Source organism: Octopus sinensis, linkage group LG6 (genome assembly GCF_006345805.1).
Source record: "Octopus sinensis linkage group LG6, ASM634580v1, whole genome shotgun sequence".
NCBI lineage: Eukaryota > Metazoa > Mollusca > Cephalopoda > Octopoda > Octopodidae > Octopus > Octopus sinensis.
Window position 1 is genome coordinate 98,652,323 of NC_043002.1, and position 24,674 is coordinate 98,676,996.

Sequence of the window (24,674 nt, forward strand, 5' to 3'; positions counted from 1 at the left end):
ATCATCAATAACATTGTTATTACCATTACCAGCAGTACACGAACAATAATAACATTGCTACTTTCATTTACCTTATCATTCTCACTCGTGAATACATACAACTGCAGGTGTCCCAGCCACCTCCTCATTCCCCCCATTGCCTGTCCTGGTGGTGCTGCAAACATGTATGACTGTTTGACGAAGTCAACAGGGCCTCAGATTATAGAAACACAGCAATGTATGTTTAGTCTGAAAGATTTACTTGTGATTTGTTGACGCCAGCATTTCAAGCATCACATAACTACGCGGCCTGTCTAAGGTACCTTTTTGACAAATCTTGCCTCTAGCAACCACATCTCATCCATTGTCAAGCATAGTTTGCAAAGAATTAGCTGATAAATTTCTTTGAATGTTTGGGAAATTTGAAATTTAGATTTTAAATGATTGCCAGGCTGACTGTAGAAAGGCAGTAGTATTGTTTCCTTACTTTGATGGTGCCTTGTGATAAATTATCATCATTATCATCATTATCATCATCATGGTTTTGTACTTGTGCTGTGGTGCACCTGCACACTCAACTCTGTTGTCCACACACTGTCAAAATGAAGCATGTTTTCTTAAATGTTTTTTTAAAGTGGAAAAGTAGTGTTGCTAATCTCAAAAGCCATGTTTACAGAGCATTTGAGACTAGTGGGAATGAAGACAGGAAGAGTTTTTCCTCAAACTGAAGACCTAGCCCAAATGCTTCCAGCAGAGTGAACTTTGTTAAAAGTACCCAAAATACCAGGTGGTGTGGATGGGGGATTAACCCTAATATCCAAATAGTCCATTGAAGAATTTGAACTCGGTACACAAATACTAATAGAGCATCAGGCCAAATCACTACAAGTTCTGAGCTCAAATCTCACCAGAGTCAACTCTGCCTTTTATCTTTTTGAGATCAATAAAACAAAACACCAGTCAAGTACTGGGGTTGATTTAATCAACAGATGCTGGTGCCTCCCTAAGTTTGCCAAAAAGAGACCAATTCGAAATGCATCTTCTTTAAGAATCTTAAATGAATTTCTCAACATTTCAAAAACAGTTGAGGTTATAAATCCAAATGATTACAATATTCCTATGAGGAGCAGTGACGGAACTAATTTTTGAGAAGCTTTGTATCTATTTCCAAGTCAACAGAAAAGAAAAGAACCTTTCATGTTCTGAGTTCAAATATTGCTAAGGTCACCTTTGTCTTTCATCCTTTTAGGAGTGATAAACTAAAGTATTAGTCAAGTACTGGGGCTGATTTAATATTCCTATAAGGTATCACAGATGTGAATGGAATTAAAATAGAAGACTAAAACTTGTATCCTTATTTATGAGTGAGATAATAATATTTGTTATAAAAATGCTTTATTGAGATACAGCTGGAAAAATTAGATTAAAACAAAGAATTGGTCATTTATGAAGAATAAGCCACGTTCGTGACACTTTTATGTTTTCTAAGATTGAAAGATAAGTATGATTGGGTAAGATGTGTGAAGCTGATATTTCATGTTGAAATGTTCCAGATTAGTAGTGAAAGTCATAAGATGAACAGAATGGGAGTCATACGAGTATAGAATTATTGGGAGAACTGCAAGAGAAAAGTTAATAAAAGATGGGAGCTAAAAGATGAGATAAAATGAAAAGTAATACTTTGAGAAGAGGTAAAAAATATTCCCCCGTATTGCTACCTACCAACGTTTTCTCTATTTACCAATGAACCAACCACTTTATTTATTTATTTAGCTACTTAACTAAATGATAAAGAAAAATACTAACATCTGGAGAAAACTAGTGATGGTTTGTGTCAGAAAAATAAATGAAACAAAATTAATGGAATTTGTAAAATAAAATATGTGTATGGTGCAGTGAGGTGAGTCTTGACATTTTGGGCAGAGAAGCAATGAAGAGCATCTTTCCTAGCTGTAAATAAATTCATTTCACCTCTCAGCACATAATCTTTTATCTTCTTTCACTGAGTTTACTTACCTAAATAGTTATGTATCTGTTTATCTGTGTATGGAAAAATCTACTTATCTGTCTGTTCTTCTATTTGTTTCAGTCATTGAGCTATGGCCATGCTGGGGCACTGCCTTCAAGTGTTTGTTAAAATTTATTCTGTTGTTGATGCCAGTGCTGTGTCTGTTATTACCTCTGCCTTCGCGAAGGCAGAGGTATTGTTTCCAGTCGTGTTTGTTTGTCTGTGGACAAGATATCTCAAGAACCGCTTGATGGATTCGGATGAAACTTTCAGGGATGTTTGGCATCATGACTGGCATGAACTGATTAGATTTTGGGATCGATCTAGTATCAGACAGGTGTTCTGGATTATTTATCCTGTTATTTTACTTAATTTTTGAGAGCGGTCGGGTTCATTTTTAGTATTCTCGTTTGTGAGAGAGAGCAGTTAAGTTTATTTCAGGCATTCACATTTTAAAAATCATCTCGGCTAATCGTTGAGAGGACATTGGTGTTGTCTTGGCAGAGGTTTGCACTCTCCGAGTGCTCTTGCTATTTTGTCATTTGTTTTTCTTTAATCAGTGTCTGTTAATTGGCTGAGTTCACTTATTGAAGTAGGTCTCTTTAAGTAGTTTCCTTCTCTTCGGAAGTAAATATGCTGAATAATTTACACATATTCACAGCAAGATACACAGATACAGTTTCTCTTCACCAAATTTTATTGACAGGGCATTGGTCACTCTCAGGCTACGGTAAAAGACAATGTCTTGTAGGATTGAACATGAGTCCAATGTGATTGCTTAAACATACAGGGATATCTACAGCATCATCATTGTTGTTTTAACATCCACTTTTCCATTGAAATCAGACAGAATTTGCTAATGAGGTTTTCTGTTGCTTTCCTGTTGCCAAAAACTCATTTGTTTCCAAGTAAAGTAACACATTCCTGTACAAAGGATTCTGCTTTATGACAGTGATGCTTGTTTACAATTATTGCATGATGTCCATACAAGGTGATACACATACACAGATACACATTACACATGTTTGTGTGTTTAAGCAGTGGTGTGGTTGAAAAGCATTTTCCCTAACCATGTGCTTTTGGGTATAGTCCCACAGTGCCGCACCTTAGGTGTCTTCTGCTGTAACCTTGGGCCAATCAAAGCCTTGTGAGTGGATTTGATAGATGTGTGTGTATCTGTGTTTATATATATCTTTGTATATACATCATGTAATGATTGTAAATGAGTGTCATCATAAAACAAGTGAGATTGCTTGTTTCCAGTCTTCTGTGAAAGCATGTTTAACTATAAGAAAGTATTATATTACTTGGAGATAGGTGGGTGTTGGTAACATGAAGGACATCTGACTATAAAATATCTGTCTCAAAGAAATGATATCTGATCCATGCTAGTGTGGCAAAGTGGATATTAGATGATAACGATAATTATGTGCATATATATGACTGGCTTCTTTCAGTTTCCATCTACCATATCTACTTATGAGGCCATAGCAGAGAACACTTTTCCGAGTGGAGCAGAACACAAAACCATGTTATTACATAGTAAACTCTATCCAGAAATCTAAGCCTGTATCAATATCATTACAAATTAGTATTTTTTTTTTGTCTTCATATTAGGAGTGGTAGGAGTGGCTGTGTGGTAAGTAGCTTGCTAAACAACCACATGGTTCTGGGTTCAGTCCCACTGCGTGGCATCTTGGGCAAGTGTCTTCTGCTATAGCCCCGGGCTGACCAATGCCTTGTGAGTGGATTTGGTAGACGCAAACTGAAAGAAGCCTGTCGTATATATGTATATATATGTATGTGTGTGTGTTTGTGTGTCTGTGTTTGTCCCCCTAGCATTGCTTGACAACCGATGCTGGTGTGTTTACGTCCCCGTCACTTAGCGGTTCGGCAAAAAGAGACTGATAGAATAAGTACTGGGCTTACAAAGAATAAGTCCCGGGGTCGATTTGCTTGACGAAAGGCGGTGCTCCAGCATGGCCACAGTCAAATGACTGAAACAAGTAAAAGAGTAAAGAGTATATCAAAGGCTGAAGAGATAAGTTTCTGACTATTTATCTGTCTGTACATGCATATTCATCTTATATTGATATTGTGAGCTTCTGGTCATCTTGATTGAGCAGATCTATAGATATTTGAGCCATGATCACCCCATCCATCTGTTTATCAAGAACTATATTCTCTCATGTGTTCTTCCATTTTTAAGATGACTGGTTGACTTGCATTCATTTTATGTTTATTTTACACTGCTTCAGACCCTTATAGGGATCTCCATTCCAAAAGGCACACACATACACTCAAGCACATTAGAAAACTTTCAGCTTTGTAACTTGCACTCTCTCTCTTACACACACACACACACACACAGACATACACATATATGCATTTAGATACATACACATCAAAACACACAAAGAGATAAACACACAAACACACTCATTTATATGTATATGCACACATGCATATACATACATTTGCACTCATTCACACACAAATATACATGCGTTCTTCATTTAAGATCCCTGTCTAGCTAGTCCTTGAGAAATATGTACAAAGAATGACTGCTAGAATTACAGTTAGCCAATACTCTAGTTAAGACTCTGATTTAGGTCTAGAATTTTAGCTTGATATGCAAGGTTTTAATTACACACTCATCATGTCTAGCACACATCCAAACACATATGCATTTCTACATGCTCTCTTTCTTCCTCTCTTTCTCTCACACATGCATACATACACAGGCACAAACACAAATGTCCTCATACAAAATTCACATCTTCCACATATCTGTTTAGAAATTCATATAGAATATGTGTGTGTGTATGTGCATACATATGAATTTAAACATATACATGTGTGTATATGTATGCATAGCTCTCATATACTCTCGTCTTCTCTCTATCTCACATGCACGCTCACACACACGCAGAAACATAAAGATATGAGGTCTGTTATCTTATATAATAAAACAGACTCCAATCTGATCTGGCAGTGTTTCTACAGCTGCATGCCCTTCCTAACGCCAACCACTCTGTGAGTGTATTGGGTGCTTTTTATGTGCCACCGGCATAGGTGTGAGAGGAGTTTGGCAACAGTCATGATTGGTTGGTGCTTTTTATGTGCCACGGGCATGGAATCCTATATACTCTTTTACTCTTTTACTTGTTTCAGTCATTTGACTGCGGCCATGCTGGAGCACCGCCTTTAGTTGAGCAACTCAACCCCGGGACTTATTCTTTGTAAGCCCAGTACTTATTCTGTCGGTCTCTTTTGCCGAACCGCTAAGTGACGGGGACATAAACACACCTAGCAATGCTAGGGGGGACAAACACAGACACACAAACATATACACACACATACAAATTCACTTTGGTCAGCCCGAGGCTATAGCAGAAGACACTTGCCCAAGATGCCACGCAGTGGGACTGAACCTGGAACCATGTGGTTGGTAAGCAAGCTACTTACCACACAGCCACTCCTGCACCTATAAAGGTGAAAGAGTGCAGCAGGGATCATCACCACCCCCTGCCGGAGCCTCGTGGAGCTTTTAGGTGTTTTCGCTCAATAAACACTCACAACGCCTGGTCTGGGAATCGAAACTGCGATCCTACGACCGCGAGTCCGCTGCCCTAAACACTTGGCCATTGTGCCTCCAACAAATAATATATATATATATATATATATATATATATATATATATATATATATATATCATCATCATCATCATCATCATCGTTTAGCGTCTGTTTTCCATGCTAGCATGGGTTGGACATTTCTACTGGGGTTTGTGAAGCCAGAAGGCTTCATCAGGCCCAGTCAAATCTGGCAGTGTTTCTACGGCTGGATGCCCTTCCTAACGCCAACCACTCCGAGAGTGTAGTGGGTGCTTTTTACGTGCCACCTGCACAGGTGCCAGACAGAGCTGGCAAACGGCCACGAACGGATGGTGCTTTTTATGTGCCAGGCGAGGCTGGCAGCGGACACGAAATGGGGCGGTGCTGGCAACGGTTGCGAAACGGAAGGTTCTCTTACATGCCACCGGCACTGGTAACACATCTGCAATTTCCATTGATCGATTTCGATTCTGATCCTCACTTGCCTCAACAGGTCTTCACAAGTAGAGTTTTGTGTCCCAAGAAGGGAAGGTATGCATACGTAGGCCGGCTCCATCCCATGTAGAAGGCCACGGGTTATGGACTCACTTGTCCTGCCGGGTCATATATACATATATTCACATAAACATCTAAATGATCAAATGTACGTACAGCCTATGTGTACACACATCTAATAATGATGATGGTAGTTTCTCATAGTCTGAGAAAGACAGCTCTGCAGTTTATTGCTGAGCAACCTGCACAGATGATTTGTCTATAGTGATGAAATGCATATGCTGTAGATTAGCTCACTCCTTCCATCAAATTGACATTTTTTGAACAGGTGCACAGTGTACAATGCATCAGGTGTTGAAGTGATTACAGAGAAACACGAAATGAAGTGTTTTACTCAAAATCACAATGCTCCACCCAGTCAGGAATTGAAACTATGATCTTGTGATCATGATTGCAACACTGGCTCATACACCCTTAACAACCATAACTAAAATATACTTATTACTCACCACCATCACACATATACAACTGTTATATCTTGCATATACATAATTCATCCCACACATTTACACAGACACATATATAGGTGTAAGAGTGGCTGTGTGGTAAGTAGCTTGCTTATGAACCACATGGTTCCAGGTTCAGTCCCACTGCGTGGTACCTTGGGCAAGTATCTTCTACTATAGCCTCGGGCTGACCAAAGCCTTGTGAGTGGATTTGGTTGACGGAGACTGAAAGAAGCCCGTCGTATATATATATATATATATATATATGTGTGTGCGTGTGTATGTTTGTGTGTCTATGTTTGTCCCCCCCAGCATCATTTGACAACCGATTCTGGTGTGTTTACATCCCCGTAACTTAGCAGTTCAGCAAAAGAGACTGATAGAAGTACTAGGCTTACAAAGAATAAGTCCTGGGGTCGATTTGCTGGCCGCAGTCAAATGAATGAAACAAGTAAAAGAGTATAGTCTTATAGATATAGGATAAGTTCAGCTATTTGCACAATATACAAACAGTCTTTACACACAAGAAACAGTCACAAGTACATTCACATATAATTACACAAGTACACAATCTGTAATACTCACAGTACAGAAAAATCTCTTCTAAATTCTCCGCTCTCCCTTTCTCTACTTTATTCTTTTTACAATCACTGTCCTTTTTTTGTTAATGTTCCTCTCTTTTTTCTTTTTTTTTCTTTTCTTCTACTTTTTTTCCCCTCTCTCATCCCCTTTTTTTCTGTTTCTGTTTCTCAATCCAGTACCTACATCTCTTTAATCACTCTTTATTTCAACCTGCTTTCCCTGCAGGCTGCTCAATAACATCACCAACCAATCATTGAGCTGCTGTCCCAGATAAAATAGTTGGTTTAGTATCATTTCCAAGATAAAGGTTAATAGAGAAAAAAACAAACACACACACACACACTGTACTACACAAACACACACACACACTGTACTACACAATACACACACACACTACACTGTACTACACTATACACACACACTACACTGTACTACACAATACACACACACTCATATGGAGTAAGGCTTAGGAGCAGGTTCTATCATTCCAAAATGAAATTGCTAGATTGATACCCAGGCTATTACAAGAACTGGCTGTGAATTTATAATTGCTTAGCTTATTATCTATCAGTATACAATTTCTATTTCGAATATCAGGAGTGGCTGTGTGGTAAGTAGCTTGCTTACCAACCACATGGTTCCGGGTTCAGTTCCACTGTGTGGCACCTTGGGCAAGTGTCTTCTACTATAGCCTCGGGCCGACCAAAGCCTTGTGAATGGATTTGGTAGACGGAAACTGAAAGAAGCCCGTTGTATATATGCATATATATATATATATGTGTGTGTGTGTGTGTGTGTGTGTGTGTATATGTTTGTGTATCTGTGTTGTCCCCCCCCAACATCGCTTGACAACCGATGCTTGTGTGTTTACATCCCCGTAACTTAGCAGTTCGGCAAAAGAGAAGACCGATAGAATAAGTAGTAGGCTTACAAAGAATAAGTCCTGGGGTCGATTTGGTCGACTGAAGGTGGTGCTCCAGCATGGCCGCAGTCATATGACTGAAACAAGTAAAAGAGAGTAAAGAGTATACATCTATATTTTTATAGTTAACTTAAACTTAGATAAAGTTGGTTAAATATTTCTACCAGCTTGGGCTAACATGCAGAAGCTCTCTTATTGGTTCACACAAACTCTACTCTATCTATCCATGTGTGTGTGTGTGTGTATGCATGAACAAGCAAAAGAAGAAAGAAAACACTGCATTTGAAGATGAGTTGGGTGTGTACTAATTAAAATATAAATATTTAAATACTAAAGCTTTTGATGCATTAAGCTTACTGTTACCACTATCCTATTTATGATGTTTAGTTAATTATATATATATATATATATATACACACACACATACATACATACATATATATAATATATATTATATATATATATATATATATATATAACTTACAAACATTATATTTTGATTAATCATTCTCATTATGAGATTTAGTTAATTATGCATCAATGTTTTGATTAACCATTCTCATTATGAGGTTTTAGTTAATTAAACATATTTGCATTAAGTATCTTCATTTATTATACATGCTTGACACTTTGATTAAATGTTGCTATTATGATTAGTTAATTATGCATATATTAATGGACCTGTGTCATCAAAAGTAATAACAGCTTTATTGTTACTCTAATCATTTTTTTACTCCAACTCCAATTTTGATTTGCCCACTCATTTTCCCCTCTAATTGTGTTAACTCAACCTTTTACTAACATTAATTTTACTTCTCTTACTGCCACTCCCTCACATGCTCTTTTTTTGTCATTTGATAATATCCTACTTCGACACAGTGGAGGCGCAATGGCCCAGTGGTTAGGGCAGCGGACTCGCGGTCATAGGATCGCGGTTTCGATTCCCAGACCGGGCATTGTGAGTGTTTATTGAGCGAAAACACCTAAAGCTCTACGAGGCTCCGGCAGGGGATGGTGGTGATTCCTGCTGTACTCTTTCACCACAACTTTCTCTCACTCTTACTACCTGTTTCTGTTGTACCTGTATTTCAAAGGGCCGGTCTTGTCACTCTCTGTGTCACGCTGAATATCCCTGAGAACTACGTTAAGGGTACACGTCTCTGTGGAGTGCTCAGCCACTTAGACGTTAATTTCACGAGCAGGCTGTTCCGTTGATTCGGATCAACCGGAACCCTCATCGTCGTAACTGACGGAGTGCTTCCATCCACTTCAACACAATCCCATTAGTATGACAGCGCTGCAACTCAGAGGCTAATTATTCTACATAGACAATATATTTTGATTAACCATTGTTATTAGGATGTTTAGTTAATTTACACATATATGATATATTTGATTTTGATTTGTTTTCTTTACTATTCTCTTTCTTGTAGCACATGGTGGATGGACTCCATGGTCTGCTTGGACATCCTGTTCTCAGACGTGTAATAGTGGTGTTAGATCTCGCACACGTACCTGTGGGAATCCGGCCCCACTGCATGGAGGACGTGATTGTGAGGGGTCCCCCAAGCAGGAGGAATACTGTCCTGGAAATCCACGTTGTCCTTGTAAGTAAAGCACTAATCTTTTGATACTTATCTTCTTACATTTAGAACTTTTTTTTTACTTTTACTTGTTTCAGTCATTTGACTGTGGCCATGCTGGAGCACCGCCTTTAGTCGAGCAAATCAACCCCAGGATTAATTCTTTGGAAGCCTAGTACTTGTTCTATCGGTCTCTTTTGTCAAATCACTAAGTTACAGGGATGGAAACACACCACCATCGGTTGTCAAGTGATGCTGGGAGACAAACACAGATGCACAAACATACACACACACACACACACACACATATACATATATATATACATATATATATATATATATATATATACGACTGGCTTCTTTCAGTTTCCATCTACCAAATCCTCACAAGGCTTTGGTTGGCCTGAGGCTATAGTAGAAGACACTTGCCCAAGGTGCCACGCAGTGGGAAAATGAACCTGGAATCATGAGGTTGGTAAGCAAGCTACTTACCATGCAGCCACTCCTATATATATTCCTACATGTATATGCAGGTGTTTGTGTGGGTGCAATCATAACTGTGTGGTTATGAAATCCCCATCATAGCCACATTTTTTGGCTTCAGTCATACTGCACAGCACCTTAAGCATTTGTCTTTTACTGTGGCAGACCAATGCCTTGTGAGTAGATTTGGTGAAAAGAAACTTTTCAAAAGTGCTTTATCTGTGTGTGTGTGTGTGTGTGTGTGTGTGTGTGTATGCGTGCACATACCTGTGTATGTCAGTCACAACTTGACAATAAGTGTTGGTTTGTAAGCAAAATAAACTAATAGAACAAACATCAAACTTATAATAAAGACTGGAATTGATTTCTTCAACTAATCCCTTCAAAGTAGAATTCCAACTTGGCTGCTGTCCAATGACTGAAACAAGTAAAGAATTCATATATGTATATAGGCACAGGCAAGGCTGTATGGTAAGTAGCTTGCTTACCAACCACATGGTTCTGGGTTCAGTCCCACTGTGTGGCACCTTGGACAAGTGTCTTCTACTATACCTTTGGTCCAACCAAAGCTTTGTGAGTGGATTTGGTAGACGGAAACTGAAAGAAGCCCATCGTATATATATATATATATATATATATATATGTTTCTTTGTCTGTGATTTTCCCCCCACCATCACTTGACAATTGATGTTAGTGTGTTTACTTTCACCTAACTTAGCGGTTTGGCAAAAGAGACTGATAGAATAAATACTAGGCTTATAAGTCTTGGGGTCGATTTGCTCGACTAAAGGCGGTGCTCCAGCATGGCCGCAGTCAAATGACTGAAACAAGTAAAAGAATATATATGGAGTGATGTATGTATATTCTCTTTTACTCTTTTACTTGTTTCAGTCATTTGACTGCGGCCATGCTGGAGCACCGCCATTAGTCGAGCAAATCAACCTCGGGACTTATTCTTTTGTAAGCCCAGTACTTATTCTATCGGTCTCTTTTGCCGAACCGCTAAGTGACGGGGACGTAAACACACCAGCATCGGTTGTCAAGCAACGCTAGAGGGACAAACACAGACACACAAACACATACACACACATACATATATATACACATATATACGACAGGCTTCTTTCAGTTTCCGTCTACCAAATCCACTCACAAGGCATTGGTCGGCCCGGGGCTATAGCAGAAGGCACTTGCCCAAGATGCCACGCAGTGGGACTGAACCCGGAACCATGTGGTTGGTTAGCAAGCTACATACCACACAGCCACTCCAATATATGCTGAGTATAAAAAGCACTATAACTGGAGCACAACCACAGATTTACAATATAGAATATGATGAATTATGATCTCAGACTCTGGCACAAGAATGCATGGTTTTCTTTACTAATTTAAACAATATTGTTAGCCTAGTGTAGAGAGAGAGCTTATAAAATATTTTGCTCGGATTGATAATCCCTCACTAATAACTATTTATGTGCATATGTATAAATATTATCCTTTTCTTTTCCCTCTCTTTTTTTCCTCTCCCTCTCTCCGTCTCAATTTTTTATTTTTTCTCTAATTTGGCAACATGAGTGTTTTTCAATGTGTTGTTGAATCTCTTGCTACATTATTATTAACCATGGCAGGATGTCATTAGGCAAAGTTTTCAGAAACGGTGCTGTTTGACATATATATAAGTATATATAAAACACCACCAATACACACACACACACACACACACACACACACACACACAAGCCTGTTTAAATGTTTGCAACAAGGTTACAATAGTCATTGTGATTAGTGTTTTTTTGGCTTCTTCTTCCATTTCTACTAATGATGTCCTTCCATTCTTTGAGACTTGTTTGTTTCTTTACATTCAGGCGTATTCATACCATCTCCATCATTCATTCATCATCATCATCGCCCACCTCTCCTTCTCCTAAACATTTTCTCTTCCACCCACTCACATTTCTTCCATCCACCTTCTTTTCCATATCTCCTCTCACTCACCCTCCTATTTAATCTCTTGTTCACCCTCTTTCTCTCTCTCGATTTCTCTTACTTATCCTCACTCTTTCTGTTTCACTCTCTTCTCTTTCTACCTCTCTCTTCCTTTTCTCATCTTTTGTCCTTTACTCCTCATCCTCTCTCTCGCTCTCTCTCTCTCTCTCTCTCTAATATGCAAGAGCATATTAGTTTCATCATTATCTTGCCACCACACACTGTTTCATCTTTTCTTGGGTCGAACGCTTAGCAGCATTTCGTCCATCTTTACATTCTGAGTTCAAATTTGTCTTTTATCCTTTCGGAGCCAATTAAATAAGTTTCAGTTGAGCACTGGGGTTGTTGTAATTGGTTTAGCACATACCTCAAAATTGCTGGCCTTGTGCCAAAATTTAAAATCATTATACACCTTACAACATACACAACCCTAACACACTCTTTACTTTCTCTTTACTTACACAGATAGCCCTATCAATGGCCAGTGGTCAATGTGGTCCTCATGGGCTGGATGCTCAGAGCGATGTTATGGAGGAGTTCAAACAAGACGCCGTAACTGTGACAACCCACCGCCAAAACACAAGGGCTTACCTTGTATTGGAAATGAACAGGAATGGCGTATGTGCAATAAACATAACTGTGATGGTAAGTATAGTCCTCATCATGGCTATTATTATCTTCATTATCATCATCATCTTTATCTATATCAACAACAAATGCAAGAAACAACTACATATTAGACTGACTTGCTAGAAGTAGCTGTTAAAATTTCCCTCAGATCAAACCCTGTTAATTATAAAGAAGTAAGAATTCAACTAACGTTGAGGTCACTGGTATTCAAAAATTATTGAATGGTGAAAGCTGAAATGCCTTGGATTTTAGGTCTACTCAGTCGAGAGGGTAACATGAGACTTAATGATGAGAACAACAACAAAGGCAGGTCACATTGCACAATGTATCCTAGATATACTATGAAAGAAAAAAGATTGTGTGGTTAATTCCCTTATATTTTATATAATATTCCCTTTAATTTTGCAACATATTTGATCATGATTCTACTCAATCTTCATGGGTTGATCAAATAAAGTACCAGTCAAGTATTGGGGGTGATTTAATTGAGTAACAACCCCCTCATCCCAAAGTTCTCGCCTCATGCTTTTATAAGAAATATATTTTATTCTCTTATATTCCTTTATTGCTTTATAGCTATATCATATTCCCTCATTGAATTCCTTTATTCCTTTATAAATGTAATATTCTCTTACTTTAATCTGTTTCCACTATTCTAGTGTGTTTCTTATTCAATTTTCTTTTTTCTCTTTTATCCTATTCTCTTCTATTTCTTATTCTATATTCTCTGCTTCTATTGCATCTCTTCTCACACCAAGTCTCATCGTTTTCTGTACTTACAGCCAAAGTAAAAGTGGTACCATGGAGCGACTGGGTGAAGACGAATACAACAAGAGGTGGATACTTTGAGCAGCGCTTCCGTTTTTCGTGCAGCGCACCAGTCCCGGATCGTCACATGATCCGAGCAAAGCACATGAAAAGCCAAGTGCGTTTCTGCTTAAACAATGGAGTGTGTCACAACTCAGGTGAGCTTCGCAATCCTGTCGACATATACATGCCCGTAGATCGAGTCCTTCGCAAGTACTGTAAGTTCAAAAGGAAACTATTCCGTAAATACTGCAACTGCCGGACACTTGGAGTCTTTCTAGTGTGTCAGAAATGTTCATAGTAGAAGTAGTAGTGGTACACCTAGCGGTATAAGTGGAGGAAATATAAATACAGACACATAACATGCAAACAACAACAAACAAACAAACAAAAAGAAAATAAGTAACAAACAAATATATATTAATGTGATTGTGAATAACTAAGAAATTTTACATGTATACACCCACCCACATACATGCATACACACCATGCACACACATGCAAGTCCTCCTATACACTCACCAAGGCGTATACATTGCATTACATGTGTAAAGTGTATGGCTTGGTTTGTTATATAAATATAATTATATATACCCATGTATATATTTCTAAGATATAATATGTCTATAAGTAACATATATATATAACATATTTATATATGTATATGTACATACACTTGTATTATCCATATATTCATATGTGTGTGTGGATATTTTGTATTATCCATATATTCATATGTGTGTGTGGATATTTTGAATTGAAGGAAAGAGAGATATTGTACTGCATGTAATTTTTTGTGTTTGCATTTTCTTCCCCACCATATACAATTTTCCCCCTTGACCCACTGGCTCTCCAGTTTTATTACATACTTGTTTGTTCACCTTTCACCACCAACACCAACACCACCACCACCACCATCGATTTTTACTATGGTTTTTAATATTTACTTCTCCTGTCAATCCTTGAAACCACCTTGACCATTTCCATCATCACTATCACCACCACCACCATGACCACCACTGTATTTGTCTCATTGCTACAACCACAACCACCAACACTGTCACCTCTTATAAATATCAAAATCAAAGTTAGCTACTTTGTGGGTCTTCCATCACTGCTTTAACAAGCATGGGAGACAACTCTGGACATGTTTCTCTTTTGTTATAGGCTCATCAGCAAAGTGTAGCCAATACTGTATTTACGAAAACAATGAAAACAATATTGTTTTATTTTCTCACTGTATAACTATTTCTGGTTAACATATTTAGTGTTCTGTACATTAGATATATTAACACACTATTTTAACTGCTGTTATTTTTCATATGGAGGCATACCTGAATTATTTATTCTCTAGACAATTATAGATGCCTTTGACATGTATCTCTACTCTTGCAACCCCAATACCTAATGTAGACATGATAATTAAATGAAAAAAAGAATAATGTAAAGGACAAAAATAAATCTAAGGATGATCAAATTTGTTTGAAAATGAAGAAAGTTGAAAAGGGGCAAACAGTTGCATGATGGGAAGAAGTAGTGAGTAAATAAAGTATAGATGTAAACAGTAAATTCTGGTTGAATGTTTGGTAGATAGAATGATAGTCACGCTGATAGTTTTTTTTTTTTTTTTGTAAACTGCATGAAGTGCATATATAATAATTTATTGTTGCAATTATACTTTCTATTTTCATTATTATTCTTGTCATTATTGCCATCCATTATTTTCATTAACACCACTATCATCAATATCATTATCATTATCTGGATTGGCAGAAATAGTTGAGCACCAGACAAATTACTTTGCATTGGGGTTCATTTTCTTATCTTGACAAGCTCAATTTTTACCCTTCATCCATCTACAACCAATGAATTTAGTGCTGTTTAACCCTTTAACATTCAGATTATTCTATCAAATGTAAAGCTTATGTATTCACACCATGTAAAATTAATCTTGCATCATTTCATGGCTTTGAGATTTCAAAGATGTGATTGTTTATTTTGAAAATGACACAATAAGGTAGTTATGAATGACCACATCTGACTAGTTTGAACATAAAATAGGTAGAATATTTTGGCCGGATATGGCCGGTTTAAACACTAAAGGGTTAAATACTGGAGTTAATTTTATTGGTTGTATCTTCTTCTAAAATTATAATCTTGTGTCCACATTGAAAATTATTATTATTGAGAGAAGAAGCAACATTATTGTTCATCCTTTTAAAGCTGATAAAATAAAATACGAGCCACACATTGGGATCAATCTAATTACTATAATCTTCATCTGAATTTGTGGCTGAATTTGTGCCCATTATAGAAATTAAAGTACCTGATATTTGATTTTAAGTGTTTTAATCATTATAGTAAATTACTGGGCAACCCTCTTTGCCTTGTTAAGTCTTGTTAAAAAGGCATCCTCATTACTTGTATCATTATAAGTATTTGTCAACATTATAATGTGCTATTACTGTTGTCATCATCATTATTATCATTATTAATGATAATTTCATGCCATCTATTTCATACTTTGATATTATGTATGTATTGTATTTTGGTATGTTTATCACCACCACAACCAGTACCACCATCATCAGCATCATTATGATGGTCCTCGTTTTCCTTGTTAGTCTACTTTTAGCATGTTCTTATATTGTGTATCTTTCTACAACATAGATTATTTATGTATATACTTACTGTTTGCTGACACAGACCAGTGTTCGTTTTCTACTGTTTCACTTTACATTTAAAGTACCTGCTTGGTTTAATTTTATTTAACTTTCAGGATCTAATAAAAAATCTGCATTTAGCATATGGATTAGTTTTTCCTTTAACTACAACGACAACGACACTATTAATAGCTGTTTCCGATTTAGGTGCAAGGCCAGCAATTTTGAGGCAGGAGGTAGTTAGTCGATTATATAAGCCCCAGTTCTTGGCTGGCACTTCATTTTATCATTCTCAAAAGGATGAAAGACAAAGTTAACTCTGACAGGATTTCAACTCAGAATGTAAAGAACCAGAACAGATATCACTAACTTAATAATAATAATAATAATAATAATAAAAATAAAAATAATAATAATAATGATGATGATAATTCATTATTACTACAAGGGCAACAAATGAGGATACATAATAGGATAGAGTACATAAAGTGAAAGGGATAGGATTTACATTGAAATGAAATGAAATGAAAAATTGACTGTATGAAGGGTATAAAATCTGATAATGTCCCTGTGGAGAACCATCACTTAGGGCCATTCAAGGAAACCCAGAGATCCAGGATTACCTTGACTATTAAGGGTAAGTGTGCTCTCCAATCTGTACTCCCTGGCATACAGATGCATGCTGAGTGTAGGTTGAGTACAGCTACAACCATAATAATAATATTAATAATATTAATAATAATGGTAATGATATTAATAATTATTCCTAATATAGGTACAAAGCCAACAATCTGGGGGAAAGGGTCAGTTGGTTAACTGACCTTGTGTTACTTCACTGACACCTTACTTTTAAGTATTGGAGTTGAGTTAATTGACTTACCCAGAAATTTTCTTTCATAATAATAATAATAATAATAATAATAATGATAATGATGAAGATGATGTAAAATTATTGTTGTGGTAATTGCTGTGGTGTGCCGATTGTATGACTTAGTTCCGATTTTCATTTAGAACTATTTTGTGTTGTTGGTGCTTTTTAGGGAAGCATGAAAGTCAAAACTTATCATTTTAACCTTTCCCATGAATATATAAGGCTTGTGAAATTTATATGTAAAAAAAACAAAAAAGAACAAAACAAAACAAACAAATGAAACAAAACGATTTACTTTTACTAATATTATTAATAATAATAATAATAATAATAATCCTTATAATAATGATATAATGATGCTGATCTTGTGGAATCAGAAAGTATCTGATAAAATCCTTTGGTATATTTAGGTGCACCTCTTTATGCTCTGATTTGAAATCCTACCAAAATCAACTATTCCTCTCATCCTTCTTGAGGTTGATAAAATAAAATACAAGTAGTGTACTGAGTTTGGAATCCTGCCATCCAGTTTAATGCCACCACCTGATGTTTGGATACCTTAAGCAGAATCCACTGTTACAAGCTTTGGACCCTGTCCCTGGTGTTAAGGAAATCCTATAAGCTGTGATTTGTTTTTCTTCTTTTCTCTCCCAGTAGTCTTGGAGGCTGTGAAAAATGTCATGAGTGCTCTCCTGGTGGCATATTGCTTAAGAGTTTGTCTGATGATTAGGATTAGAGGGTTGTGTGTTCAGTTTATGGACTGGGTATCATGTTGTGTCCTTGAGCAAAACATTTCATTTCATGTAGCTTCAGTGTAATCATCTGAGAATGAGTTACAGCTGAATGAATGTTGGCACAACCCTCTCACCTTTCATCTGTCATGTCCTGGGTATTCCCCTGGACCAAGAATTGAGGTACTGAGAAGGTGTCCTTGTCTGCTTGTGAGTACAAAAGCAACTGTGGTGCATGCTGTCTAGTCATGCATGCTCAAAAAAGACAGCTGGCTGTACTTGTAATTCTTGTCTTTTACAAGGATGACTTCATGCACATAGTCAAACCAGTCTACTTACAGCAGATTTGTAGTTCAACCACACACACACACACACACACACAACTTGTGAAAATTGTTAAAATCTCATCCTTAATCATTATTTGCTGCTGCTAATGCAATTCTGTTAGGATGAGTCATTAAATTTAAGAGAGACTCTCTTGAATATGTTTTCCTTTTTAATTGCTGCTATTATAATTTTGATCATCATCATCATCATCATTATTATAATCATCAGTGGAGGCGCAATGGCCCAGGGGTTAGGGCAGCGGACTCGCGGTCATAGGATCGCGGTTTCGATTCCCAGACCGGGCGTTGTGAGTGTTTATTGAGCGAAAACACCTAAAGCTCCACGAGGCTCCGGCAGGGGATGGTGGTGATCCCTGCTGTACTCTTTCACCACAACTTTCTCTCACTCTTCCTGTTTCTGTTGTACCTGTATTTCAAGGGGCCGGCCTTGTCACTCTCTGTGTCACGCTGAATATCCCCAAGAACTACGTTAAGGGTACACGTGTCTGTGGAGTGCTCAGCCACTTACACGTTAATTTCACAAGCAGGCTGTTCTGTTGATTCGGATCAACCGGAACCCTCGTCGTCGTAACCGACGGAGTGCTTCCCATATTATAATCATCATCTTGTTATAGATGTCATTGCCATCAACATCTCTATCATCACCTTTACCATTGTGGTCATCATGTTTATCAAATAGTTGTCATGGATGTGCTTGTAGTGGTAGCACTAATAATTCAAGGATTTGAAATGGATTATCTTCATTATGAGTTTTGTATTAATTGTTATTGAGATTAAAACCATTCTTACTATGTCAGGAAATTAACTCGACTATGCCAGTCCATATAAAAATATAAATCCATTATATCTATGTTACAGTTAGTCATTATTGAAAGGAGTAATAAAATAATAAGTTTATTGTTGACCCTTTTGGAATTGATTAATTAAAATACCAGCCAAATACTGACATCACATACATGTCCCTCCAAAATTTCAATCTTTGTTGTTGTTGTTGTTGTTATTATTATTTCTCTGTCTTTACGTTCTGAGTTCAAATTCTGCTGAAGTCGACTTTGCTTTCATCGTTTTAGAGTTGATGTAAAAGTACCAGTTGAGCACTGGAGTTGATATAATCAAATAGTGCCCACCCCCATCCCCAATTCAGGCCTTGTGCCTATAGCATAAAAGATTATTATTATTATTATTATTATTATTTGATGAAAACTCTCAGTTTATTTTGTTGGGTACGGTAGAAAGTGTAAGCTGTCTACAGCCAACAGACTAAGGTAACACTTGTTTACTGGTCATGCTTCAAGAATCTTGAGAATTATTGCTATCATTATTATTATTATTATTATTATTATTATTATTATTATTATTATTATTATTATTATTAAGCTGGTGAGCTGGCTACATAGTTAGCATGTTGGAAAAAATGCTCTACTTATACTTCTTCCAGCTCTTTACATTCTGAGTTCAAATCCTGGGAAGGTTAACTTTACCTTTCATCCCTCAAAGGTTGATAGCATAAGTACCAGTCAAGTGCTGGGGTCACTGTAATCAACTCTCCCCCCCCACCTCTCAAAATTGCTGGCCTTGTTTAAAAAACTAGAAAAAATTATTATCTGTCATCATGATCACTATGTGAATCACCATTATTATTACTACTTCCTCACTCTAAAATAGAGGCTAGTAGTATAGATATTTCTAATAAGCACATCTTAATAACTGTTATTGCTGCCTTCTGATAAAATTGGATTTATACCATGAGAATAATGAAGCAATTTAGTCAGTTCTCAAAGTGATAAATACCTGGCCTCCTTTAAAATATCAATGAAATTTGTCTTTAGTCTCACTTAAAACTTTTTATTAAGCAGAAGACAAAAGTGCTTTACATCCATGTAATTCTTCTTTGTTTGCTACAATGAGGACAAATTTAACCTCAGAAATGGTTTTAAGCTTGAAAAGTTTTAAGTCATCTTAGTTTTATTAAACAGGCATAAGTGTGGTTGTGTGGTAAAAAGTTTGCTTCCCAACCACATGGTTTTGAGTTCAGTCTCACTGTGTGGCACCTGGGGCAAGTATCTTCTACTATAGCCCTGGATCAACCAAATCCTTGTGAGTAGATTTGGTTGACAGAAATAGAAAGAAGCCTGTTGCATTTATAACCCATGCCAGCATGGAAGGCAGACATTAAACAATGATGATGATATGTATACATCTAAATGTGTGTGTTTGTGTTTCTCCTGCACCACCACTAGACAACTGGTGTTTGTTTGTTGACATCCTTCTAAATTAATGTTTCAGAAAAAAAGAAATCGATAGAATAAGTACCAGGCGGCGAGCTGGCAGAAACGTTAGCGCACCGTGCGAAATGCTTAGCGGTATTTCGTCTGTCGTTACATTGTGAGTTCAAATTCCGCCGAGGTCGACTTTGCTTTTCATCCTCTCGGGGTCGATAAATAAAGTACCAGTTTCGCACTGGGGTCGATGTAATCGACTTAATCCCTTTGTCTATCCTTGTTTGTCCCCTCTATACTTAGCCCCTTGTGGGTAGTAAAGAAATAGATAGAATAAGTACCAGGCTCAGAAAAAAGAAAAAACAAAGCCTAGGGGCAATTTTTTCAACTAAACCCTTCGAGGTAGTGCCCTAGCATGGCCACAGTCCAGTGACTGAAACTAGTAAAGTATAATAGAGAAAAAAATGGCAATTTGTGTATGCCATTTGCAAAATGCTACAGCCACCCTCACCCTCACCCTCATCTCCTATGAGAAACAATGTACATAGTTATTACTGACTAACCCTACCCATACATAGATCATTATGAATAGCATGGCTTGATTACTCTGTATACGTAATGGGTTAAATTGTATTGGTTACTGTGTATTATTGTGTAACTATCTTGTGAATCCGGATGTAGCTCTATTGCAACAAGTCTTAGTTATTTAATGTGGAAGCTATGATAGGAAAAAAGACTGGAATAGTTACTGTTAGTTACATTTGACAACTAGTTAATTACTCAGTGAACTTTACTTTTAAAGCAGTATATTCTTTCATAAGACATTGCCATTGGACTTCAACAATATAACATAACTATAGATAGGTCTCTTAATTATATGACATACTCTTTTTACTCTTTTACTTGTTTCAGTCATTTTGACTGCGGCCATGCTGGAGCACCGCCTTTAGTCGAGCAAATCGACCCCCGGGACTTATTCTTTGTAAGCCCAGTGCTTATTCTATCGGTCTTCTCTTTTGCCGAACCGCTAAGTGACGGGGACGTAAACACACCAGCATCGGTTGTCAAGCAATGCTAGGGGGACAAACACACACACACATATACACACACACATATATATATATATATATATATACATATATACGACAGGCTTCTTTCAGTTTCTGTCTACCAAATCCACTCACAAGGTATTGGTCGGCCCGGGGCTATAGCAGAAGACACTTGCCCAAGATGCCACGCAGTGGGACTGAACCCGGAACCATGTGGTTGGTTAGCAAGCTACTTACCACACAGCCACTCCTGCGCCTATCATTTTTATAAAATATTGTATTGATTGAATAGAGAATCACTGTCTGTTATAAGTCTGTTTATTGTAGCACTAGGATGGTTTAAGAAACTTATTTAACATATCTGTTTAGTTTAGTATATTCTTGTTAATAATGATGGTGATTATAGTAATAGTAGTGATCGTAATTGTAACAAAAATGGTAATGGTATGAGCGATATAGTGGTTAGGAAGGTGATGGTGGTGGTGGTGGTGGTATTCTGTTTGTGGTGGTTATGAGAACACATAATAATAATAATAATAATAATAATAACAATAATAATAATAATAATAATAATAGAAGTGGTGGTTTTGGAGGTGTCAGTAGTTATTCATTGCTTTTGTTGTTGGTGTTATTGTTGGTGTGGCATATATTTGTAAGTATCAACATGGTGGGTGTTGGGGGTTGAATATGAATCATAAAAAACAATATGGAAATCATGAATTATCTGTAACTGGTTAGCATCATGTACTGCAAGGCTTATAATTGTGTAGTATGGAAGGAAGCAATGGATATGTGTGTATGTTCATTAGTTTGTTTAAGTCATCATGGCTAAGGTCATGTTGGACTAGCTCTCTCAGTGTATGTGTGTGTATGTATATTTGTCTACAGACACTATTATGTATGAGAGATACATTTTTAAGGTTCAAGAATTAATCTCAGACTCTGACCTTCATTCACTCTCACCTATTCACAAGCAAAGATCTTGAAAGATCTTCTTCAAACGACAAGAGAAATAACACATTTCACGAGGAATCTCAACCGAATATGAGGGCCACTGGTTTCATTAACAGGTTCAGTTAAGTAAAAGATTCATAATGCTGGAAATTGGTGTTGGTGGTGTTGGTGTTGGTGTCGATGTTGGTTGTGAAGGGGAAGATGCCAGTTATTATTTCTAGTTAAGGGTTCGTGCTTGCTGAGAACTGACCAATGGAGTGGCTCTATTTTATATACTTCTGTTCAGTTTGCAGGCAACATTATCACTCTGAACATCATATGTTTGTTTGTTTGTTTGTTTATATCTATGTCTGCATGTGTGTGTGTATGTGTGTATATATGCATATATGTATAATATAATGTAATTAGTGTATTGGTCCACCTAAATGTAATAATAGCTATTAATGTACAAAAATGTGAAAAAAAATTTAACATATCTATATAAATATTTATATATACATGTATAGATATATTCTCCACACACACACACACAAATACATATGAACATATACATGCTTTCTTGCTGCATATATTATAAAAGTCATGAACAAATTATATATATATATGTATACATACACATGCATATATAAACACAAATATTCATCCTATTGGATTCATTCATACGATGCATATTCATATATTGACACGGACAAAAATCTCGATGCGTCAATGTTAGAAATATACCTGAATTATAGAATATTGATAATGCATAGATATTTGAACTGTTAAAAACACATATGTACATTTACTCATACACACATATATTTATATTTATGTGCTTTTACACAAACACACACATATACTTAGAGATATTCTGATATACATATGTACACCTTATATATATACATATATATATCTATATATGAATATATACATATATATATCCATAAGTATATTTGTATGTATGTATATATATCCATATGTATATTTGTATGTATGTATATATATCCATATGTATATTTGTATGTATGTATATATATCCATAAGTATATTTGTATGTATGTATATAAATCCATAAGTATATTTGTATGTATATATATATATAGATATATATGTATATATATTTATATATCTATATATATACATATATATGTATATATATATATACATATATATGTATATATATATGCATACAAATATGCTTATGGATATATATACATACATATAAATATACTTATGGATATATATACATACATACAAATATACTTATGGATATATATATATGTATATATTCATATATAGATATATATATGTATATATACATTAATATATATATATGTATATATGTATGTGTATACATATGTATGTATATGTATATATACATTAATATATATGTATATATGTATGTGTATACATATGTATGTATATGTATATATTCATATATAGATATATATATGTATATATACATTCATATATATATGTATATATGTATGTGTATATATATGTATGTATATGTATCTATTCATATATAGATATATATATGTATATATACATTCATATATTTATATGTATATATGTATGTGTATATATGTATGTATATGTATGTATATGTATATATTTTTATTTATATATACATATATATACACACATATATATTTATATGTATGCACACTCACATGTGTGTATATATACATGTATATATAAATATATATATATGTGTATATAAATATATATATATGTGTGTGTATATATATATATATATATATATATAGACACACACACACACATACATATACACAAATATTTATATAATAAGGATGTACCACTTACAAATGACTCTATAAATTAACTATGATATTATATAGATCATCCCTATCGACTTTCTAGTTTTGTTCTATGCTCCTTGCTGTAAACTAAAAACAGCAACAAAATCATGTCATGTACAATTAAAATATATAACAACAGCAACAACAACAAAAACAACTGTAAGAATGAGAATGACAAAAATGAACAAATAAATGAATGCAAGAAAGAACAATGAAAAAAATTATCCAAGACAGACTTGGTTTGGATTGAACCTCCTTGACTTGCAAAAGTATTTTGGAAAATATCCACTCACTTTTGCATCATACCACAAAATTCTACAAGAATTTACATGGAATTTACATGGCTTATAGACTTTCCTATTGGATTTACTAAAAAAAAAAAAGAAAAAAAGAAATATTCTACAGACAATAATTGCAAACAGAAATGGAAATTATCG

At 35.9% G+C, this 24,674-nt stretch overlaps 1 protein-coding gene across 2 annotated transcripts in view; it reads left to right on the forward strand.

The window, feature by feature from the left end:
* LOC115212774 (semaphorin-5A) overlaps positions 1 to 24,674 on the forward strand; it is a 455,488-nt gene that overhangs the window by 378,660 nt on the left and 52,154 nt on the right. Inside the window, exons 18-21 of one of the 2 annotated variants that reach the window (XR_004999783.1) lie at positions 9,543 to 9,716; positions 12,627 to 12,806; positions 13,574 to 15,477; positions 15,702 to 17,430. Coding sequence is in view for 1 of the 2 variants with exons in the window: in XM_036504186.1 (XP_036360079.1) it covers positions 9,543 to 9,716; positions 12,627 to 12,806; positions 13,574 to 13,756 (537 nt within the window). In the remaining variant the exon portion in view is untranslated. Of the gene's footprint in view, positions 1 to 9,542; positions 9,717 to 12,626; positions 12,807 to 13,573; positions 15,478 to 15,701; positions 17,431 to 24,674 lie in introns of those variants that run through there. The other variant, XM_036504186.1, reaches the window with a different exon arrangement.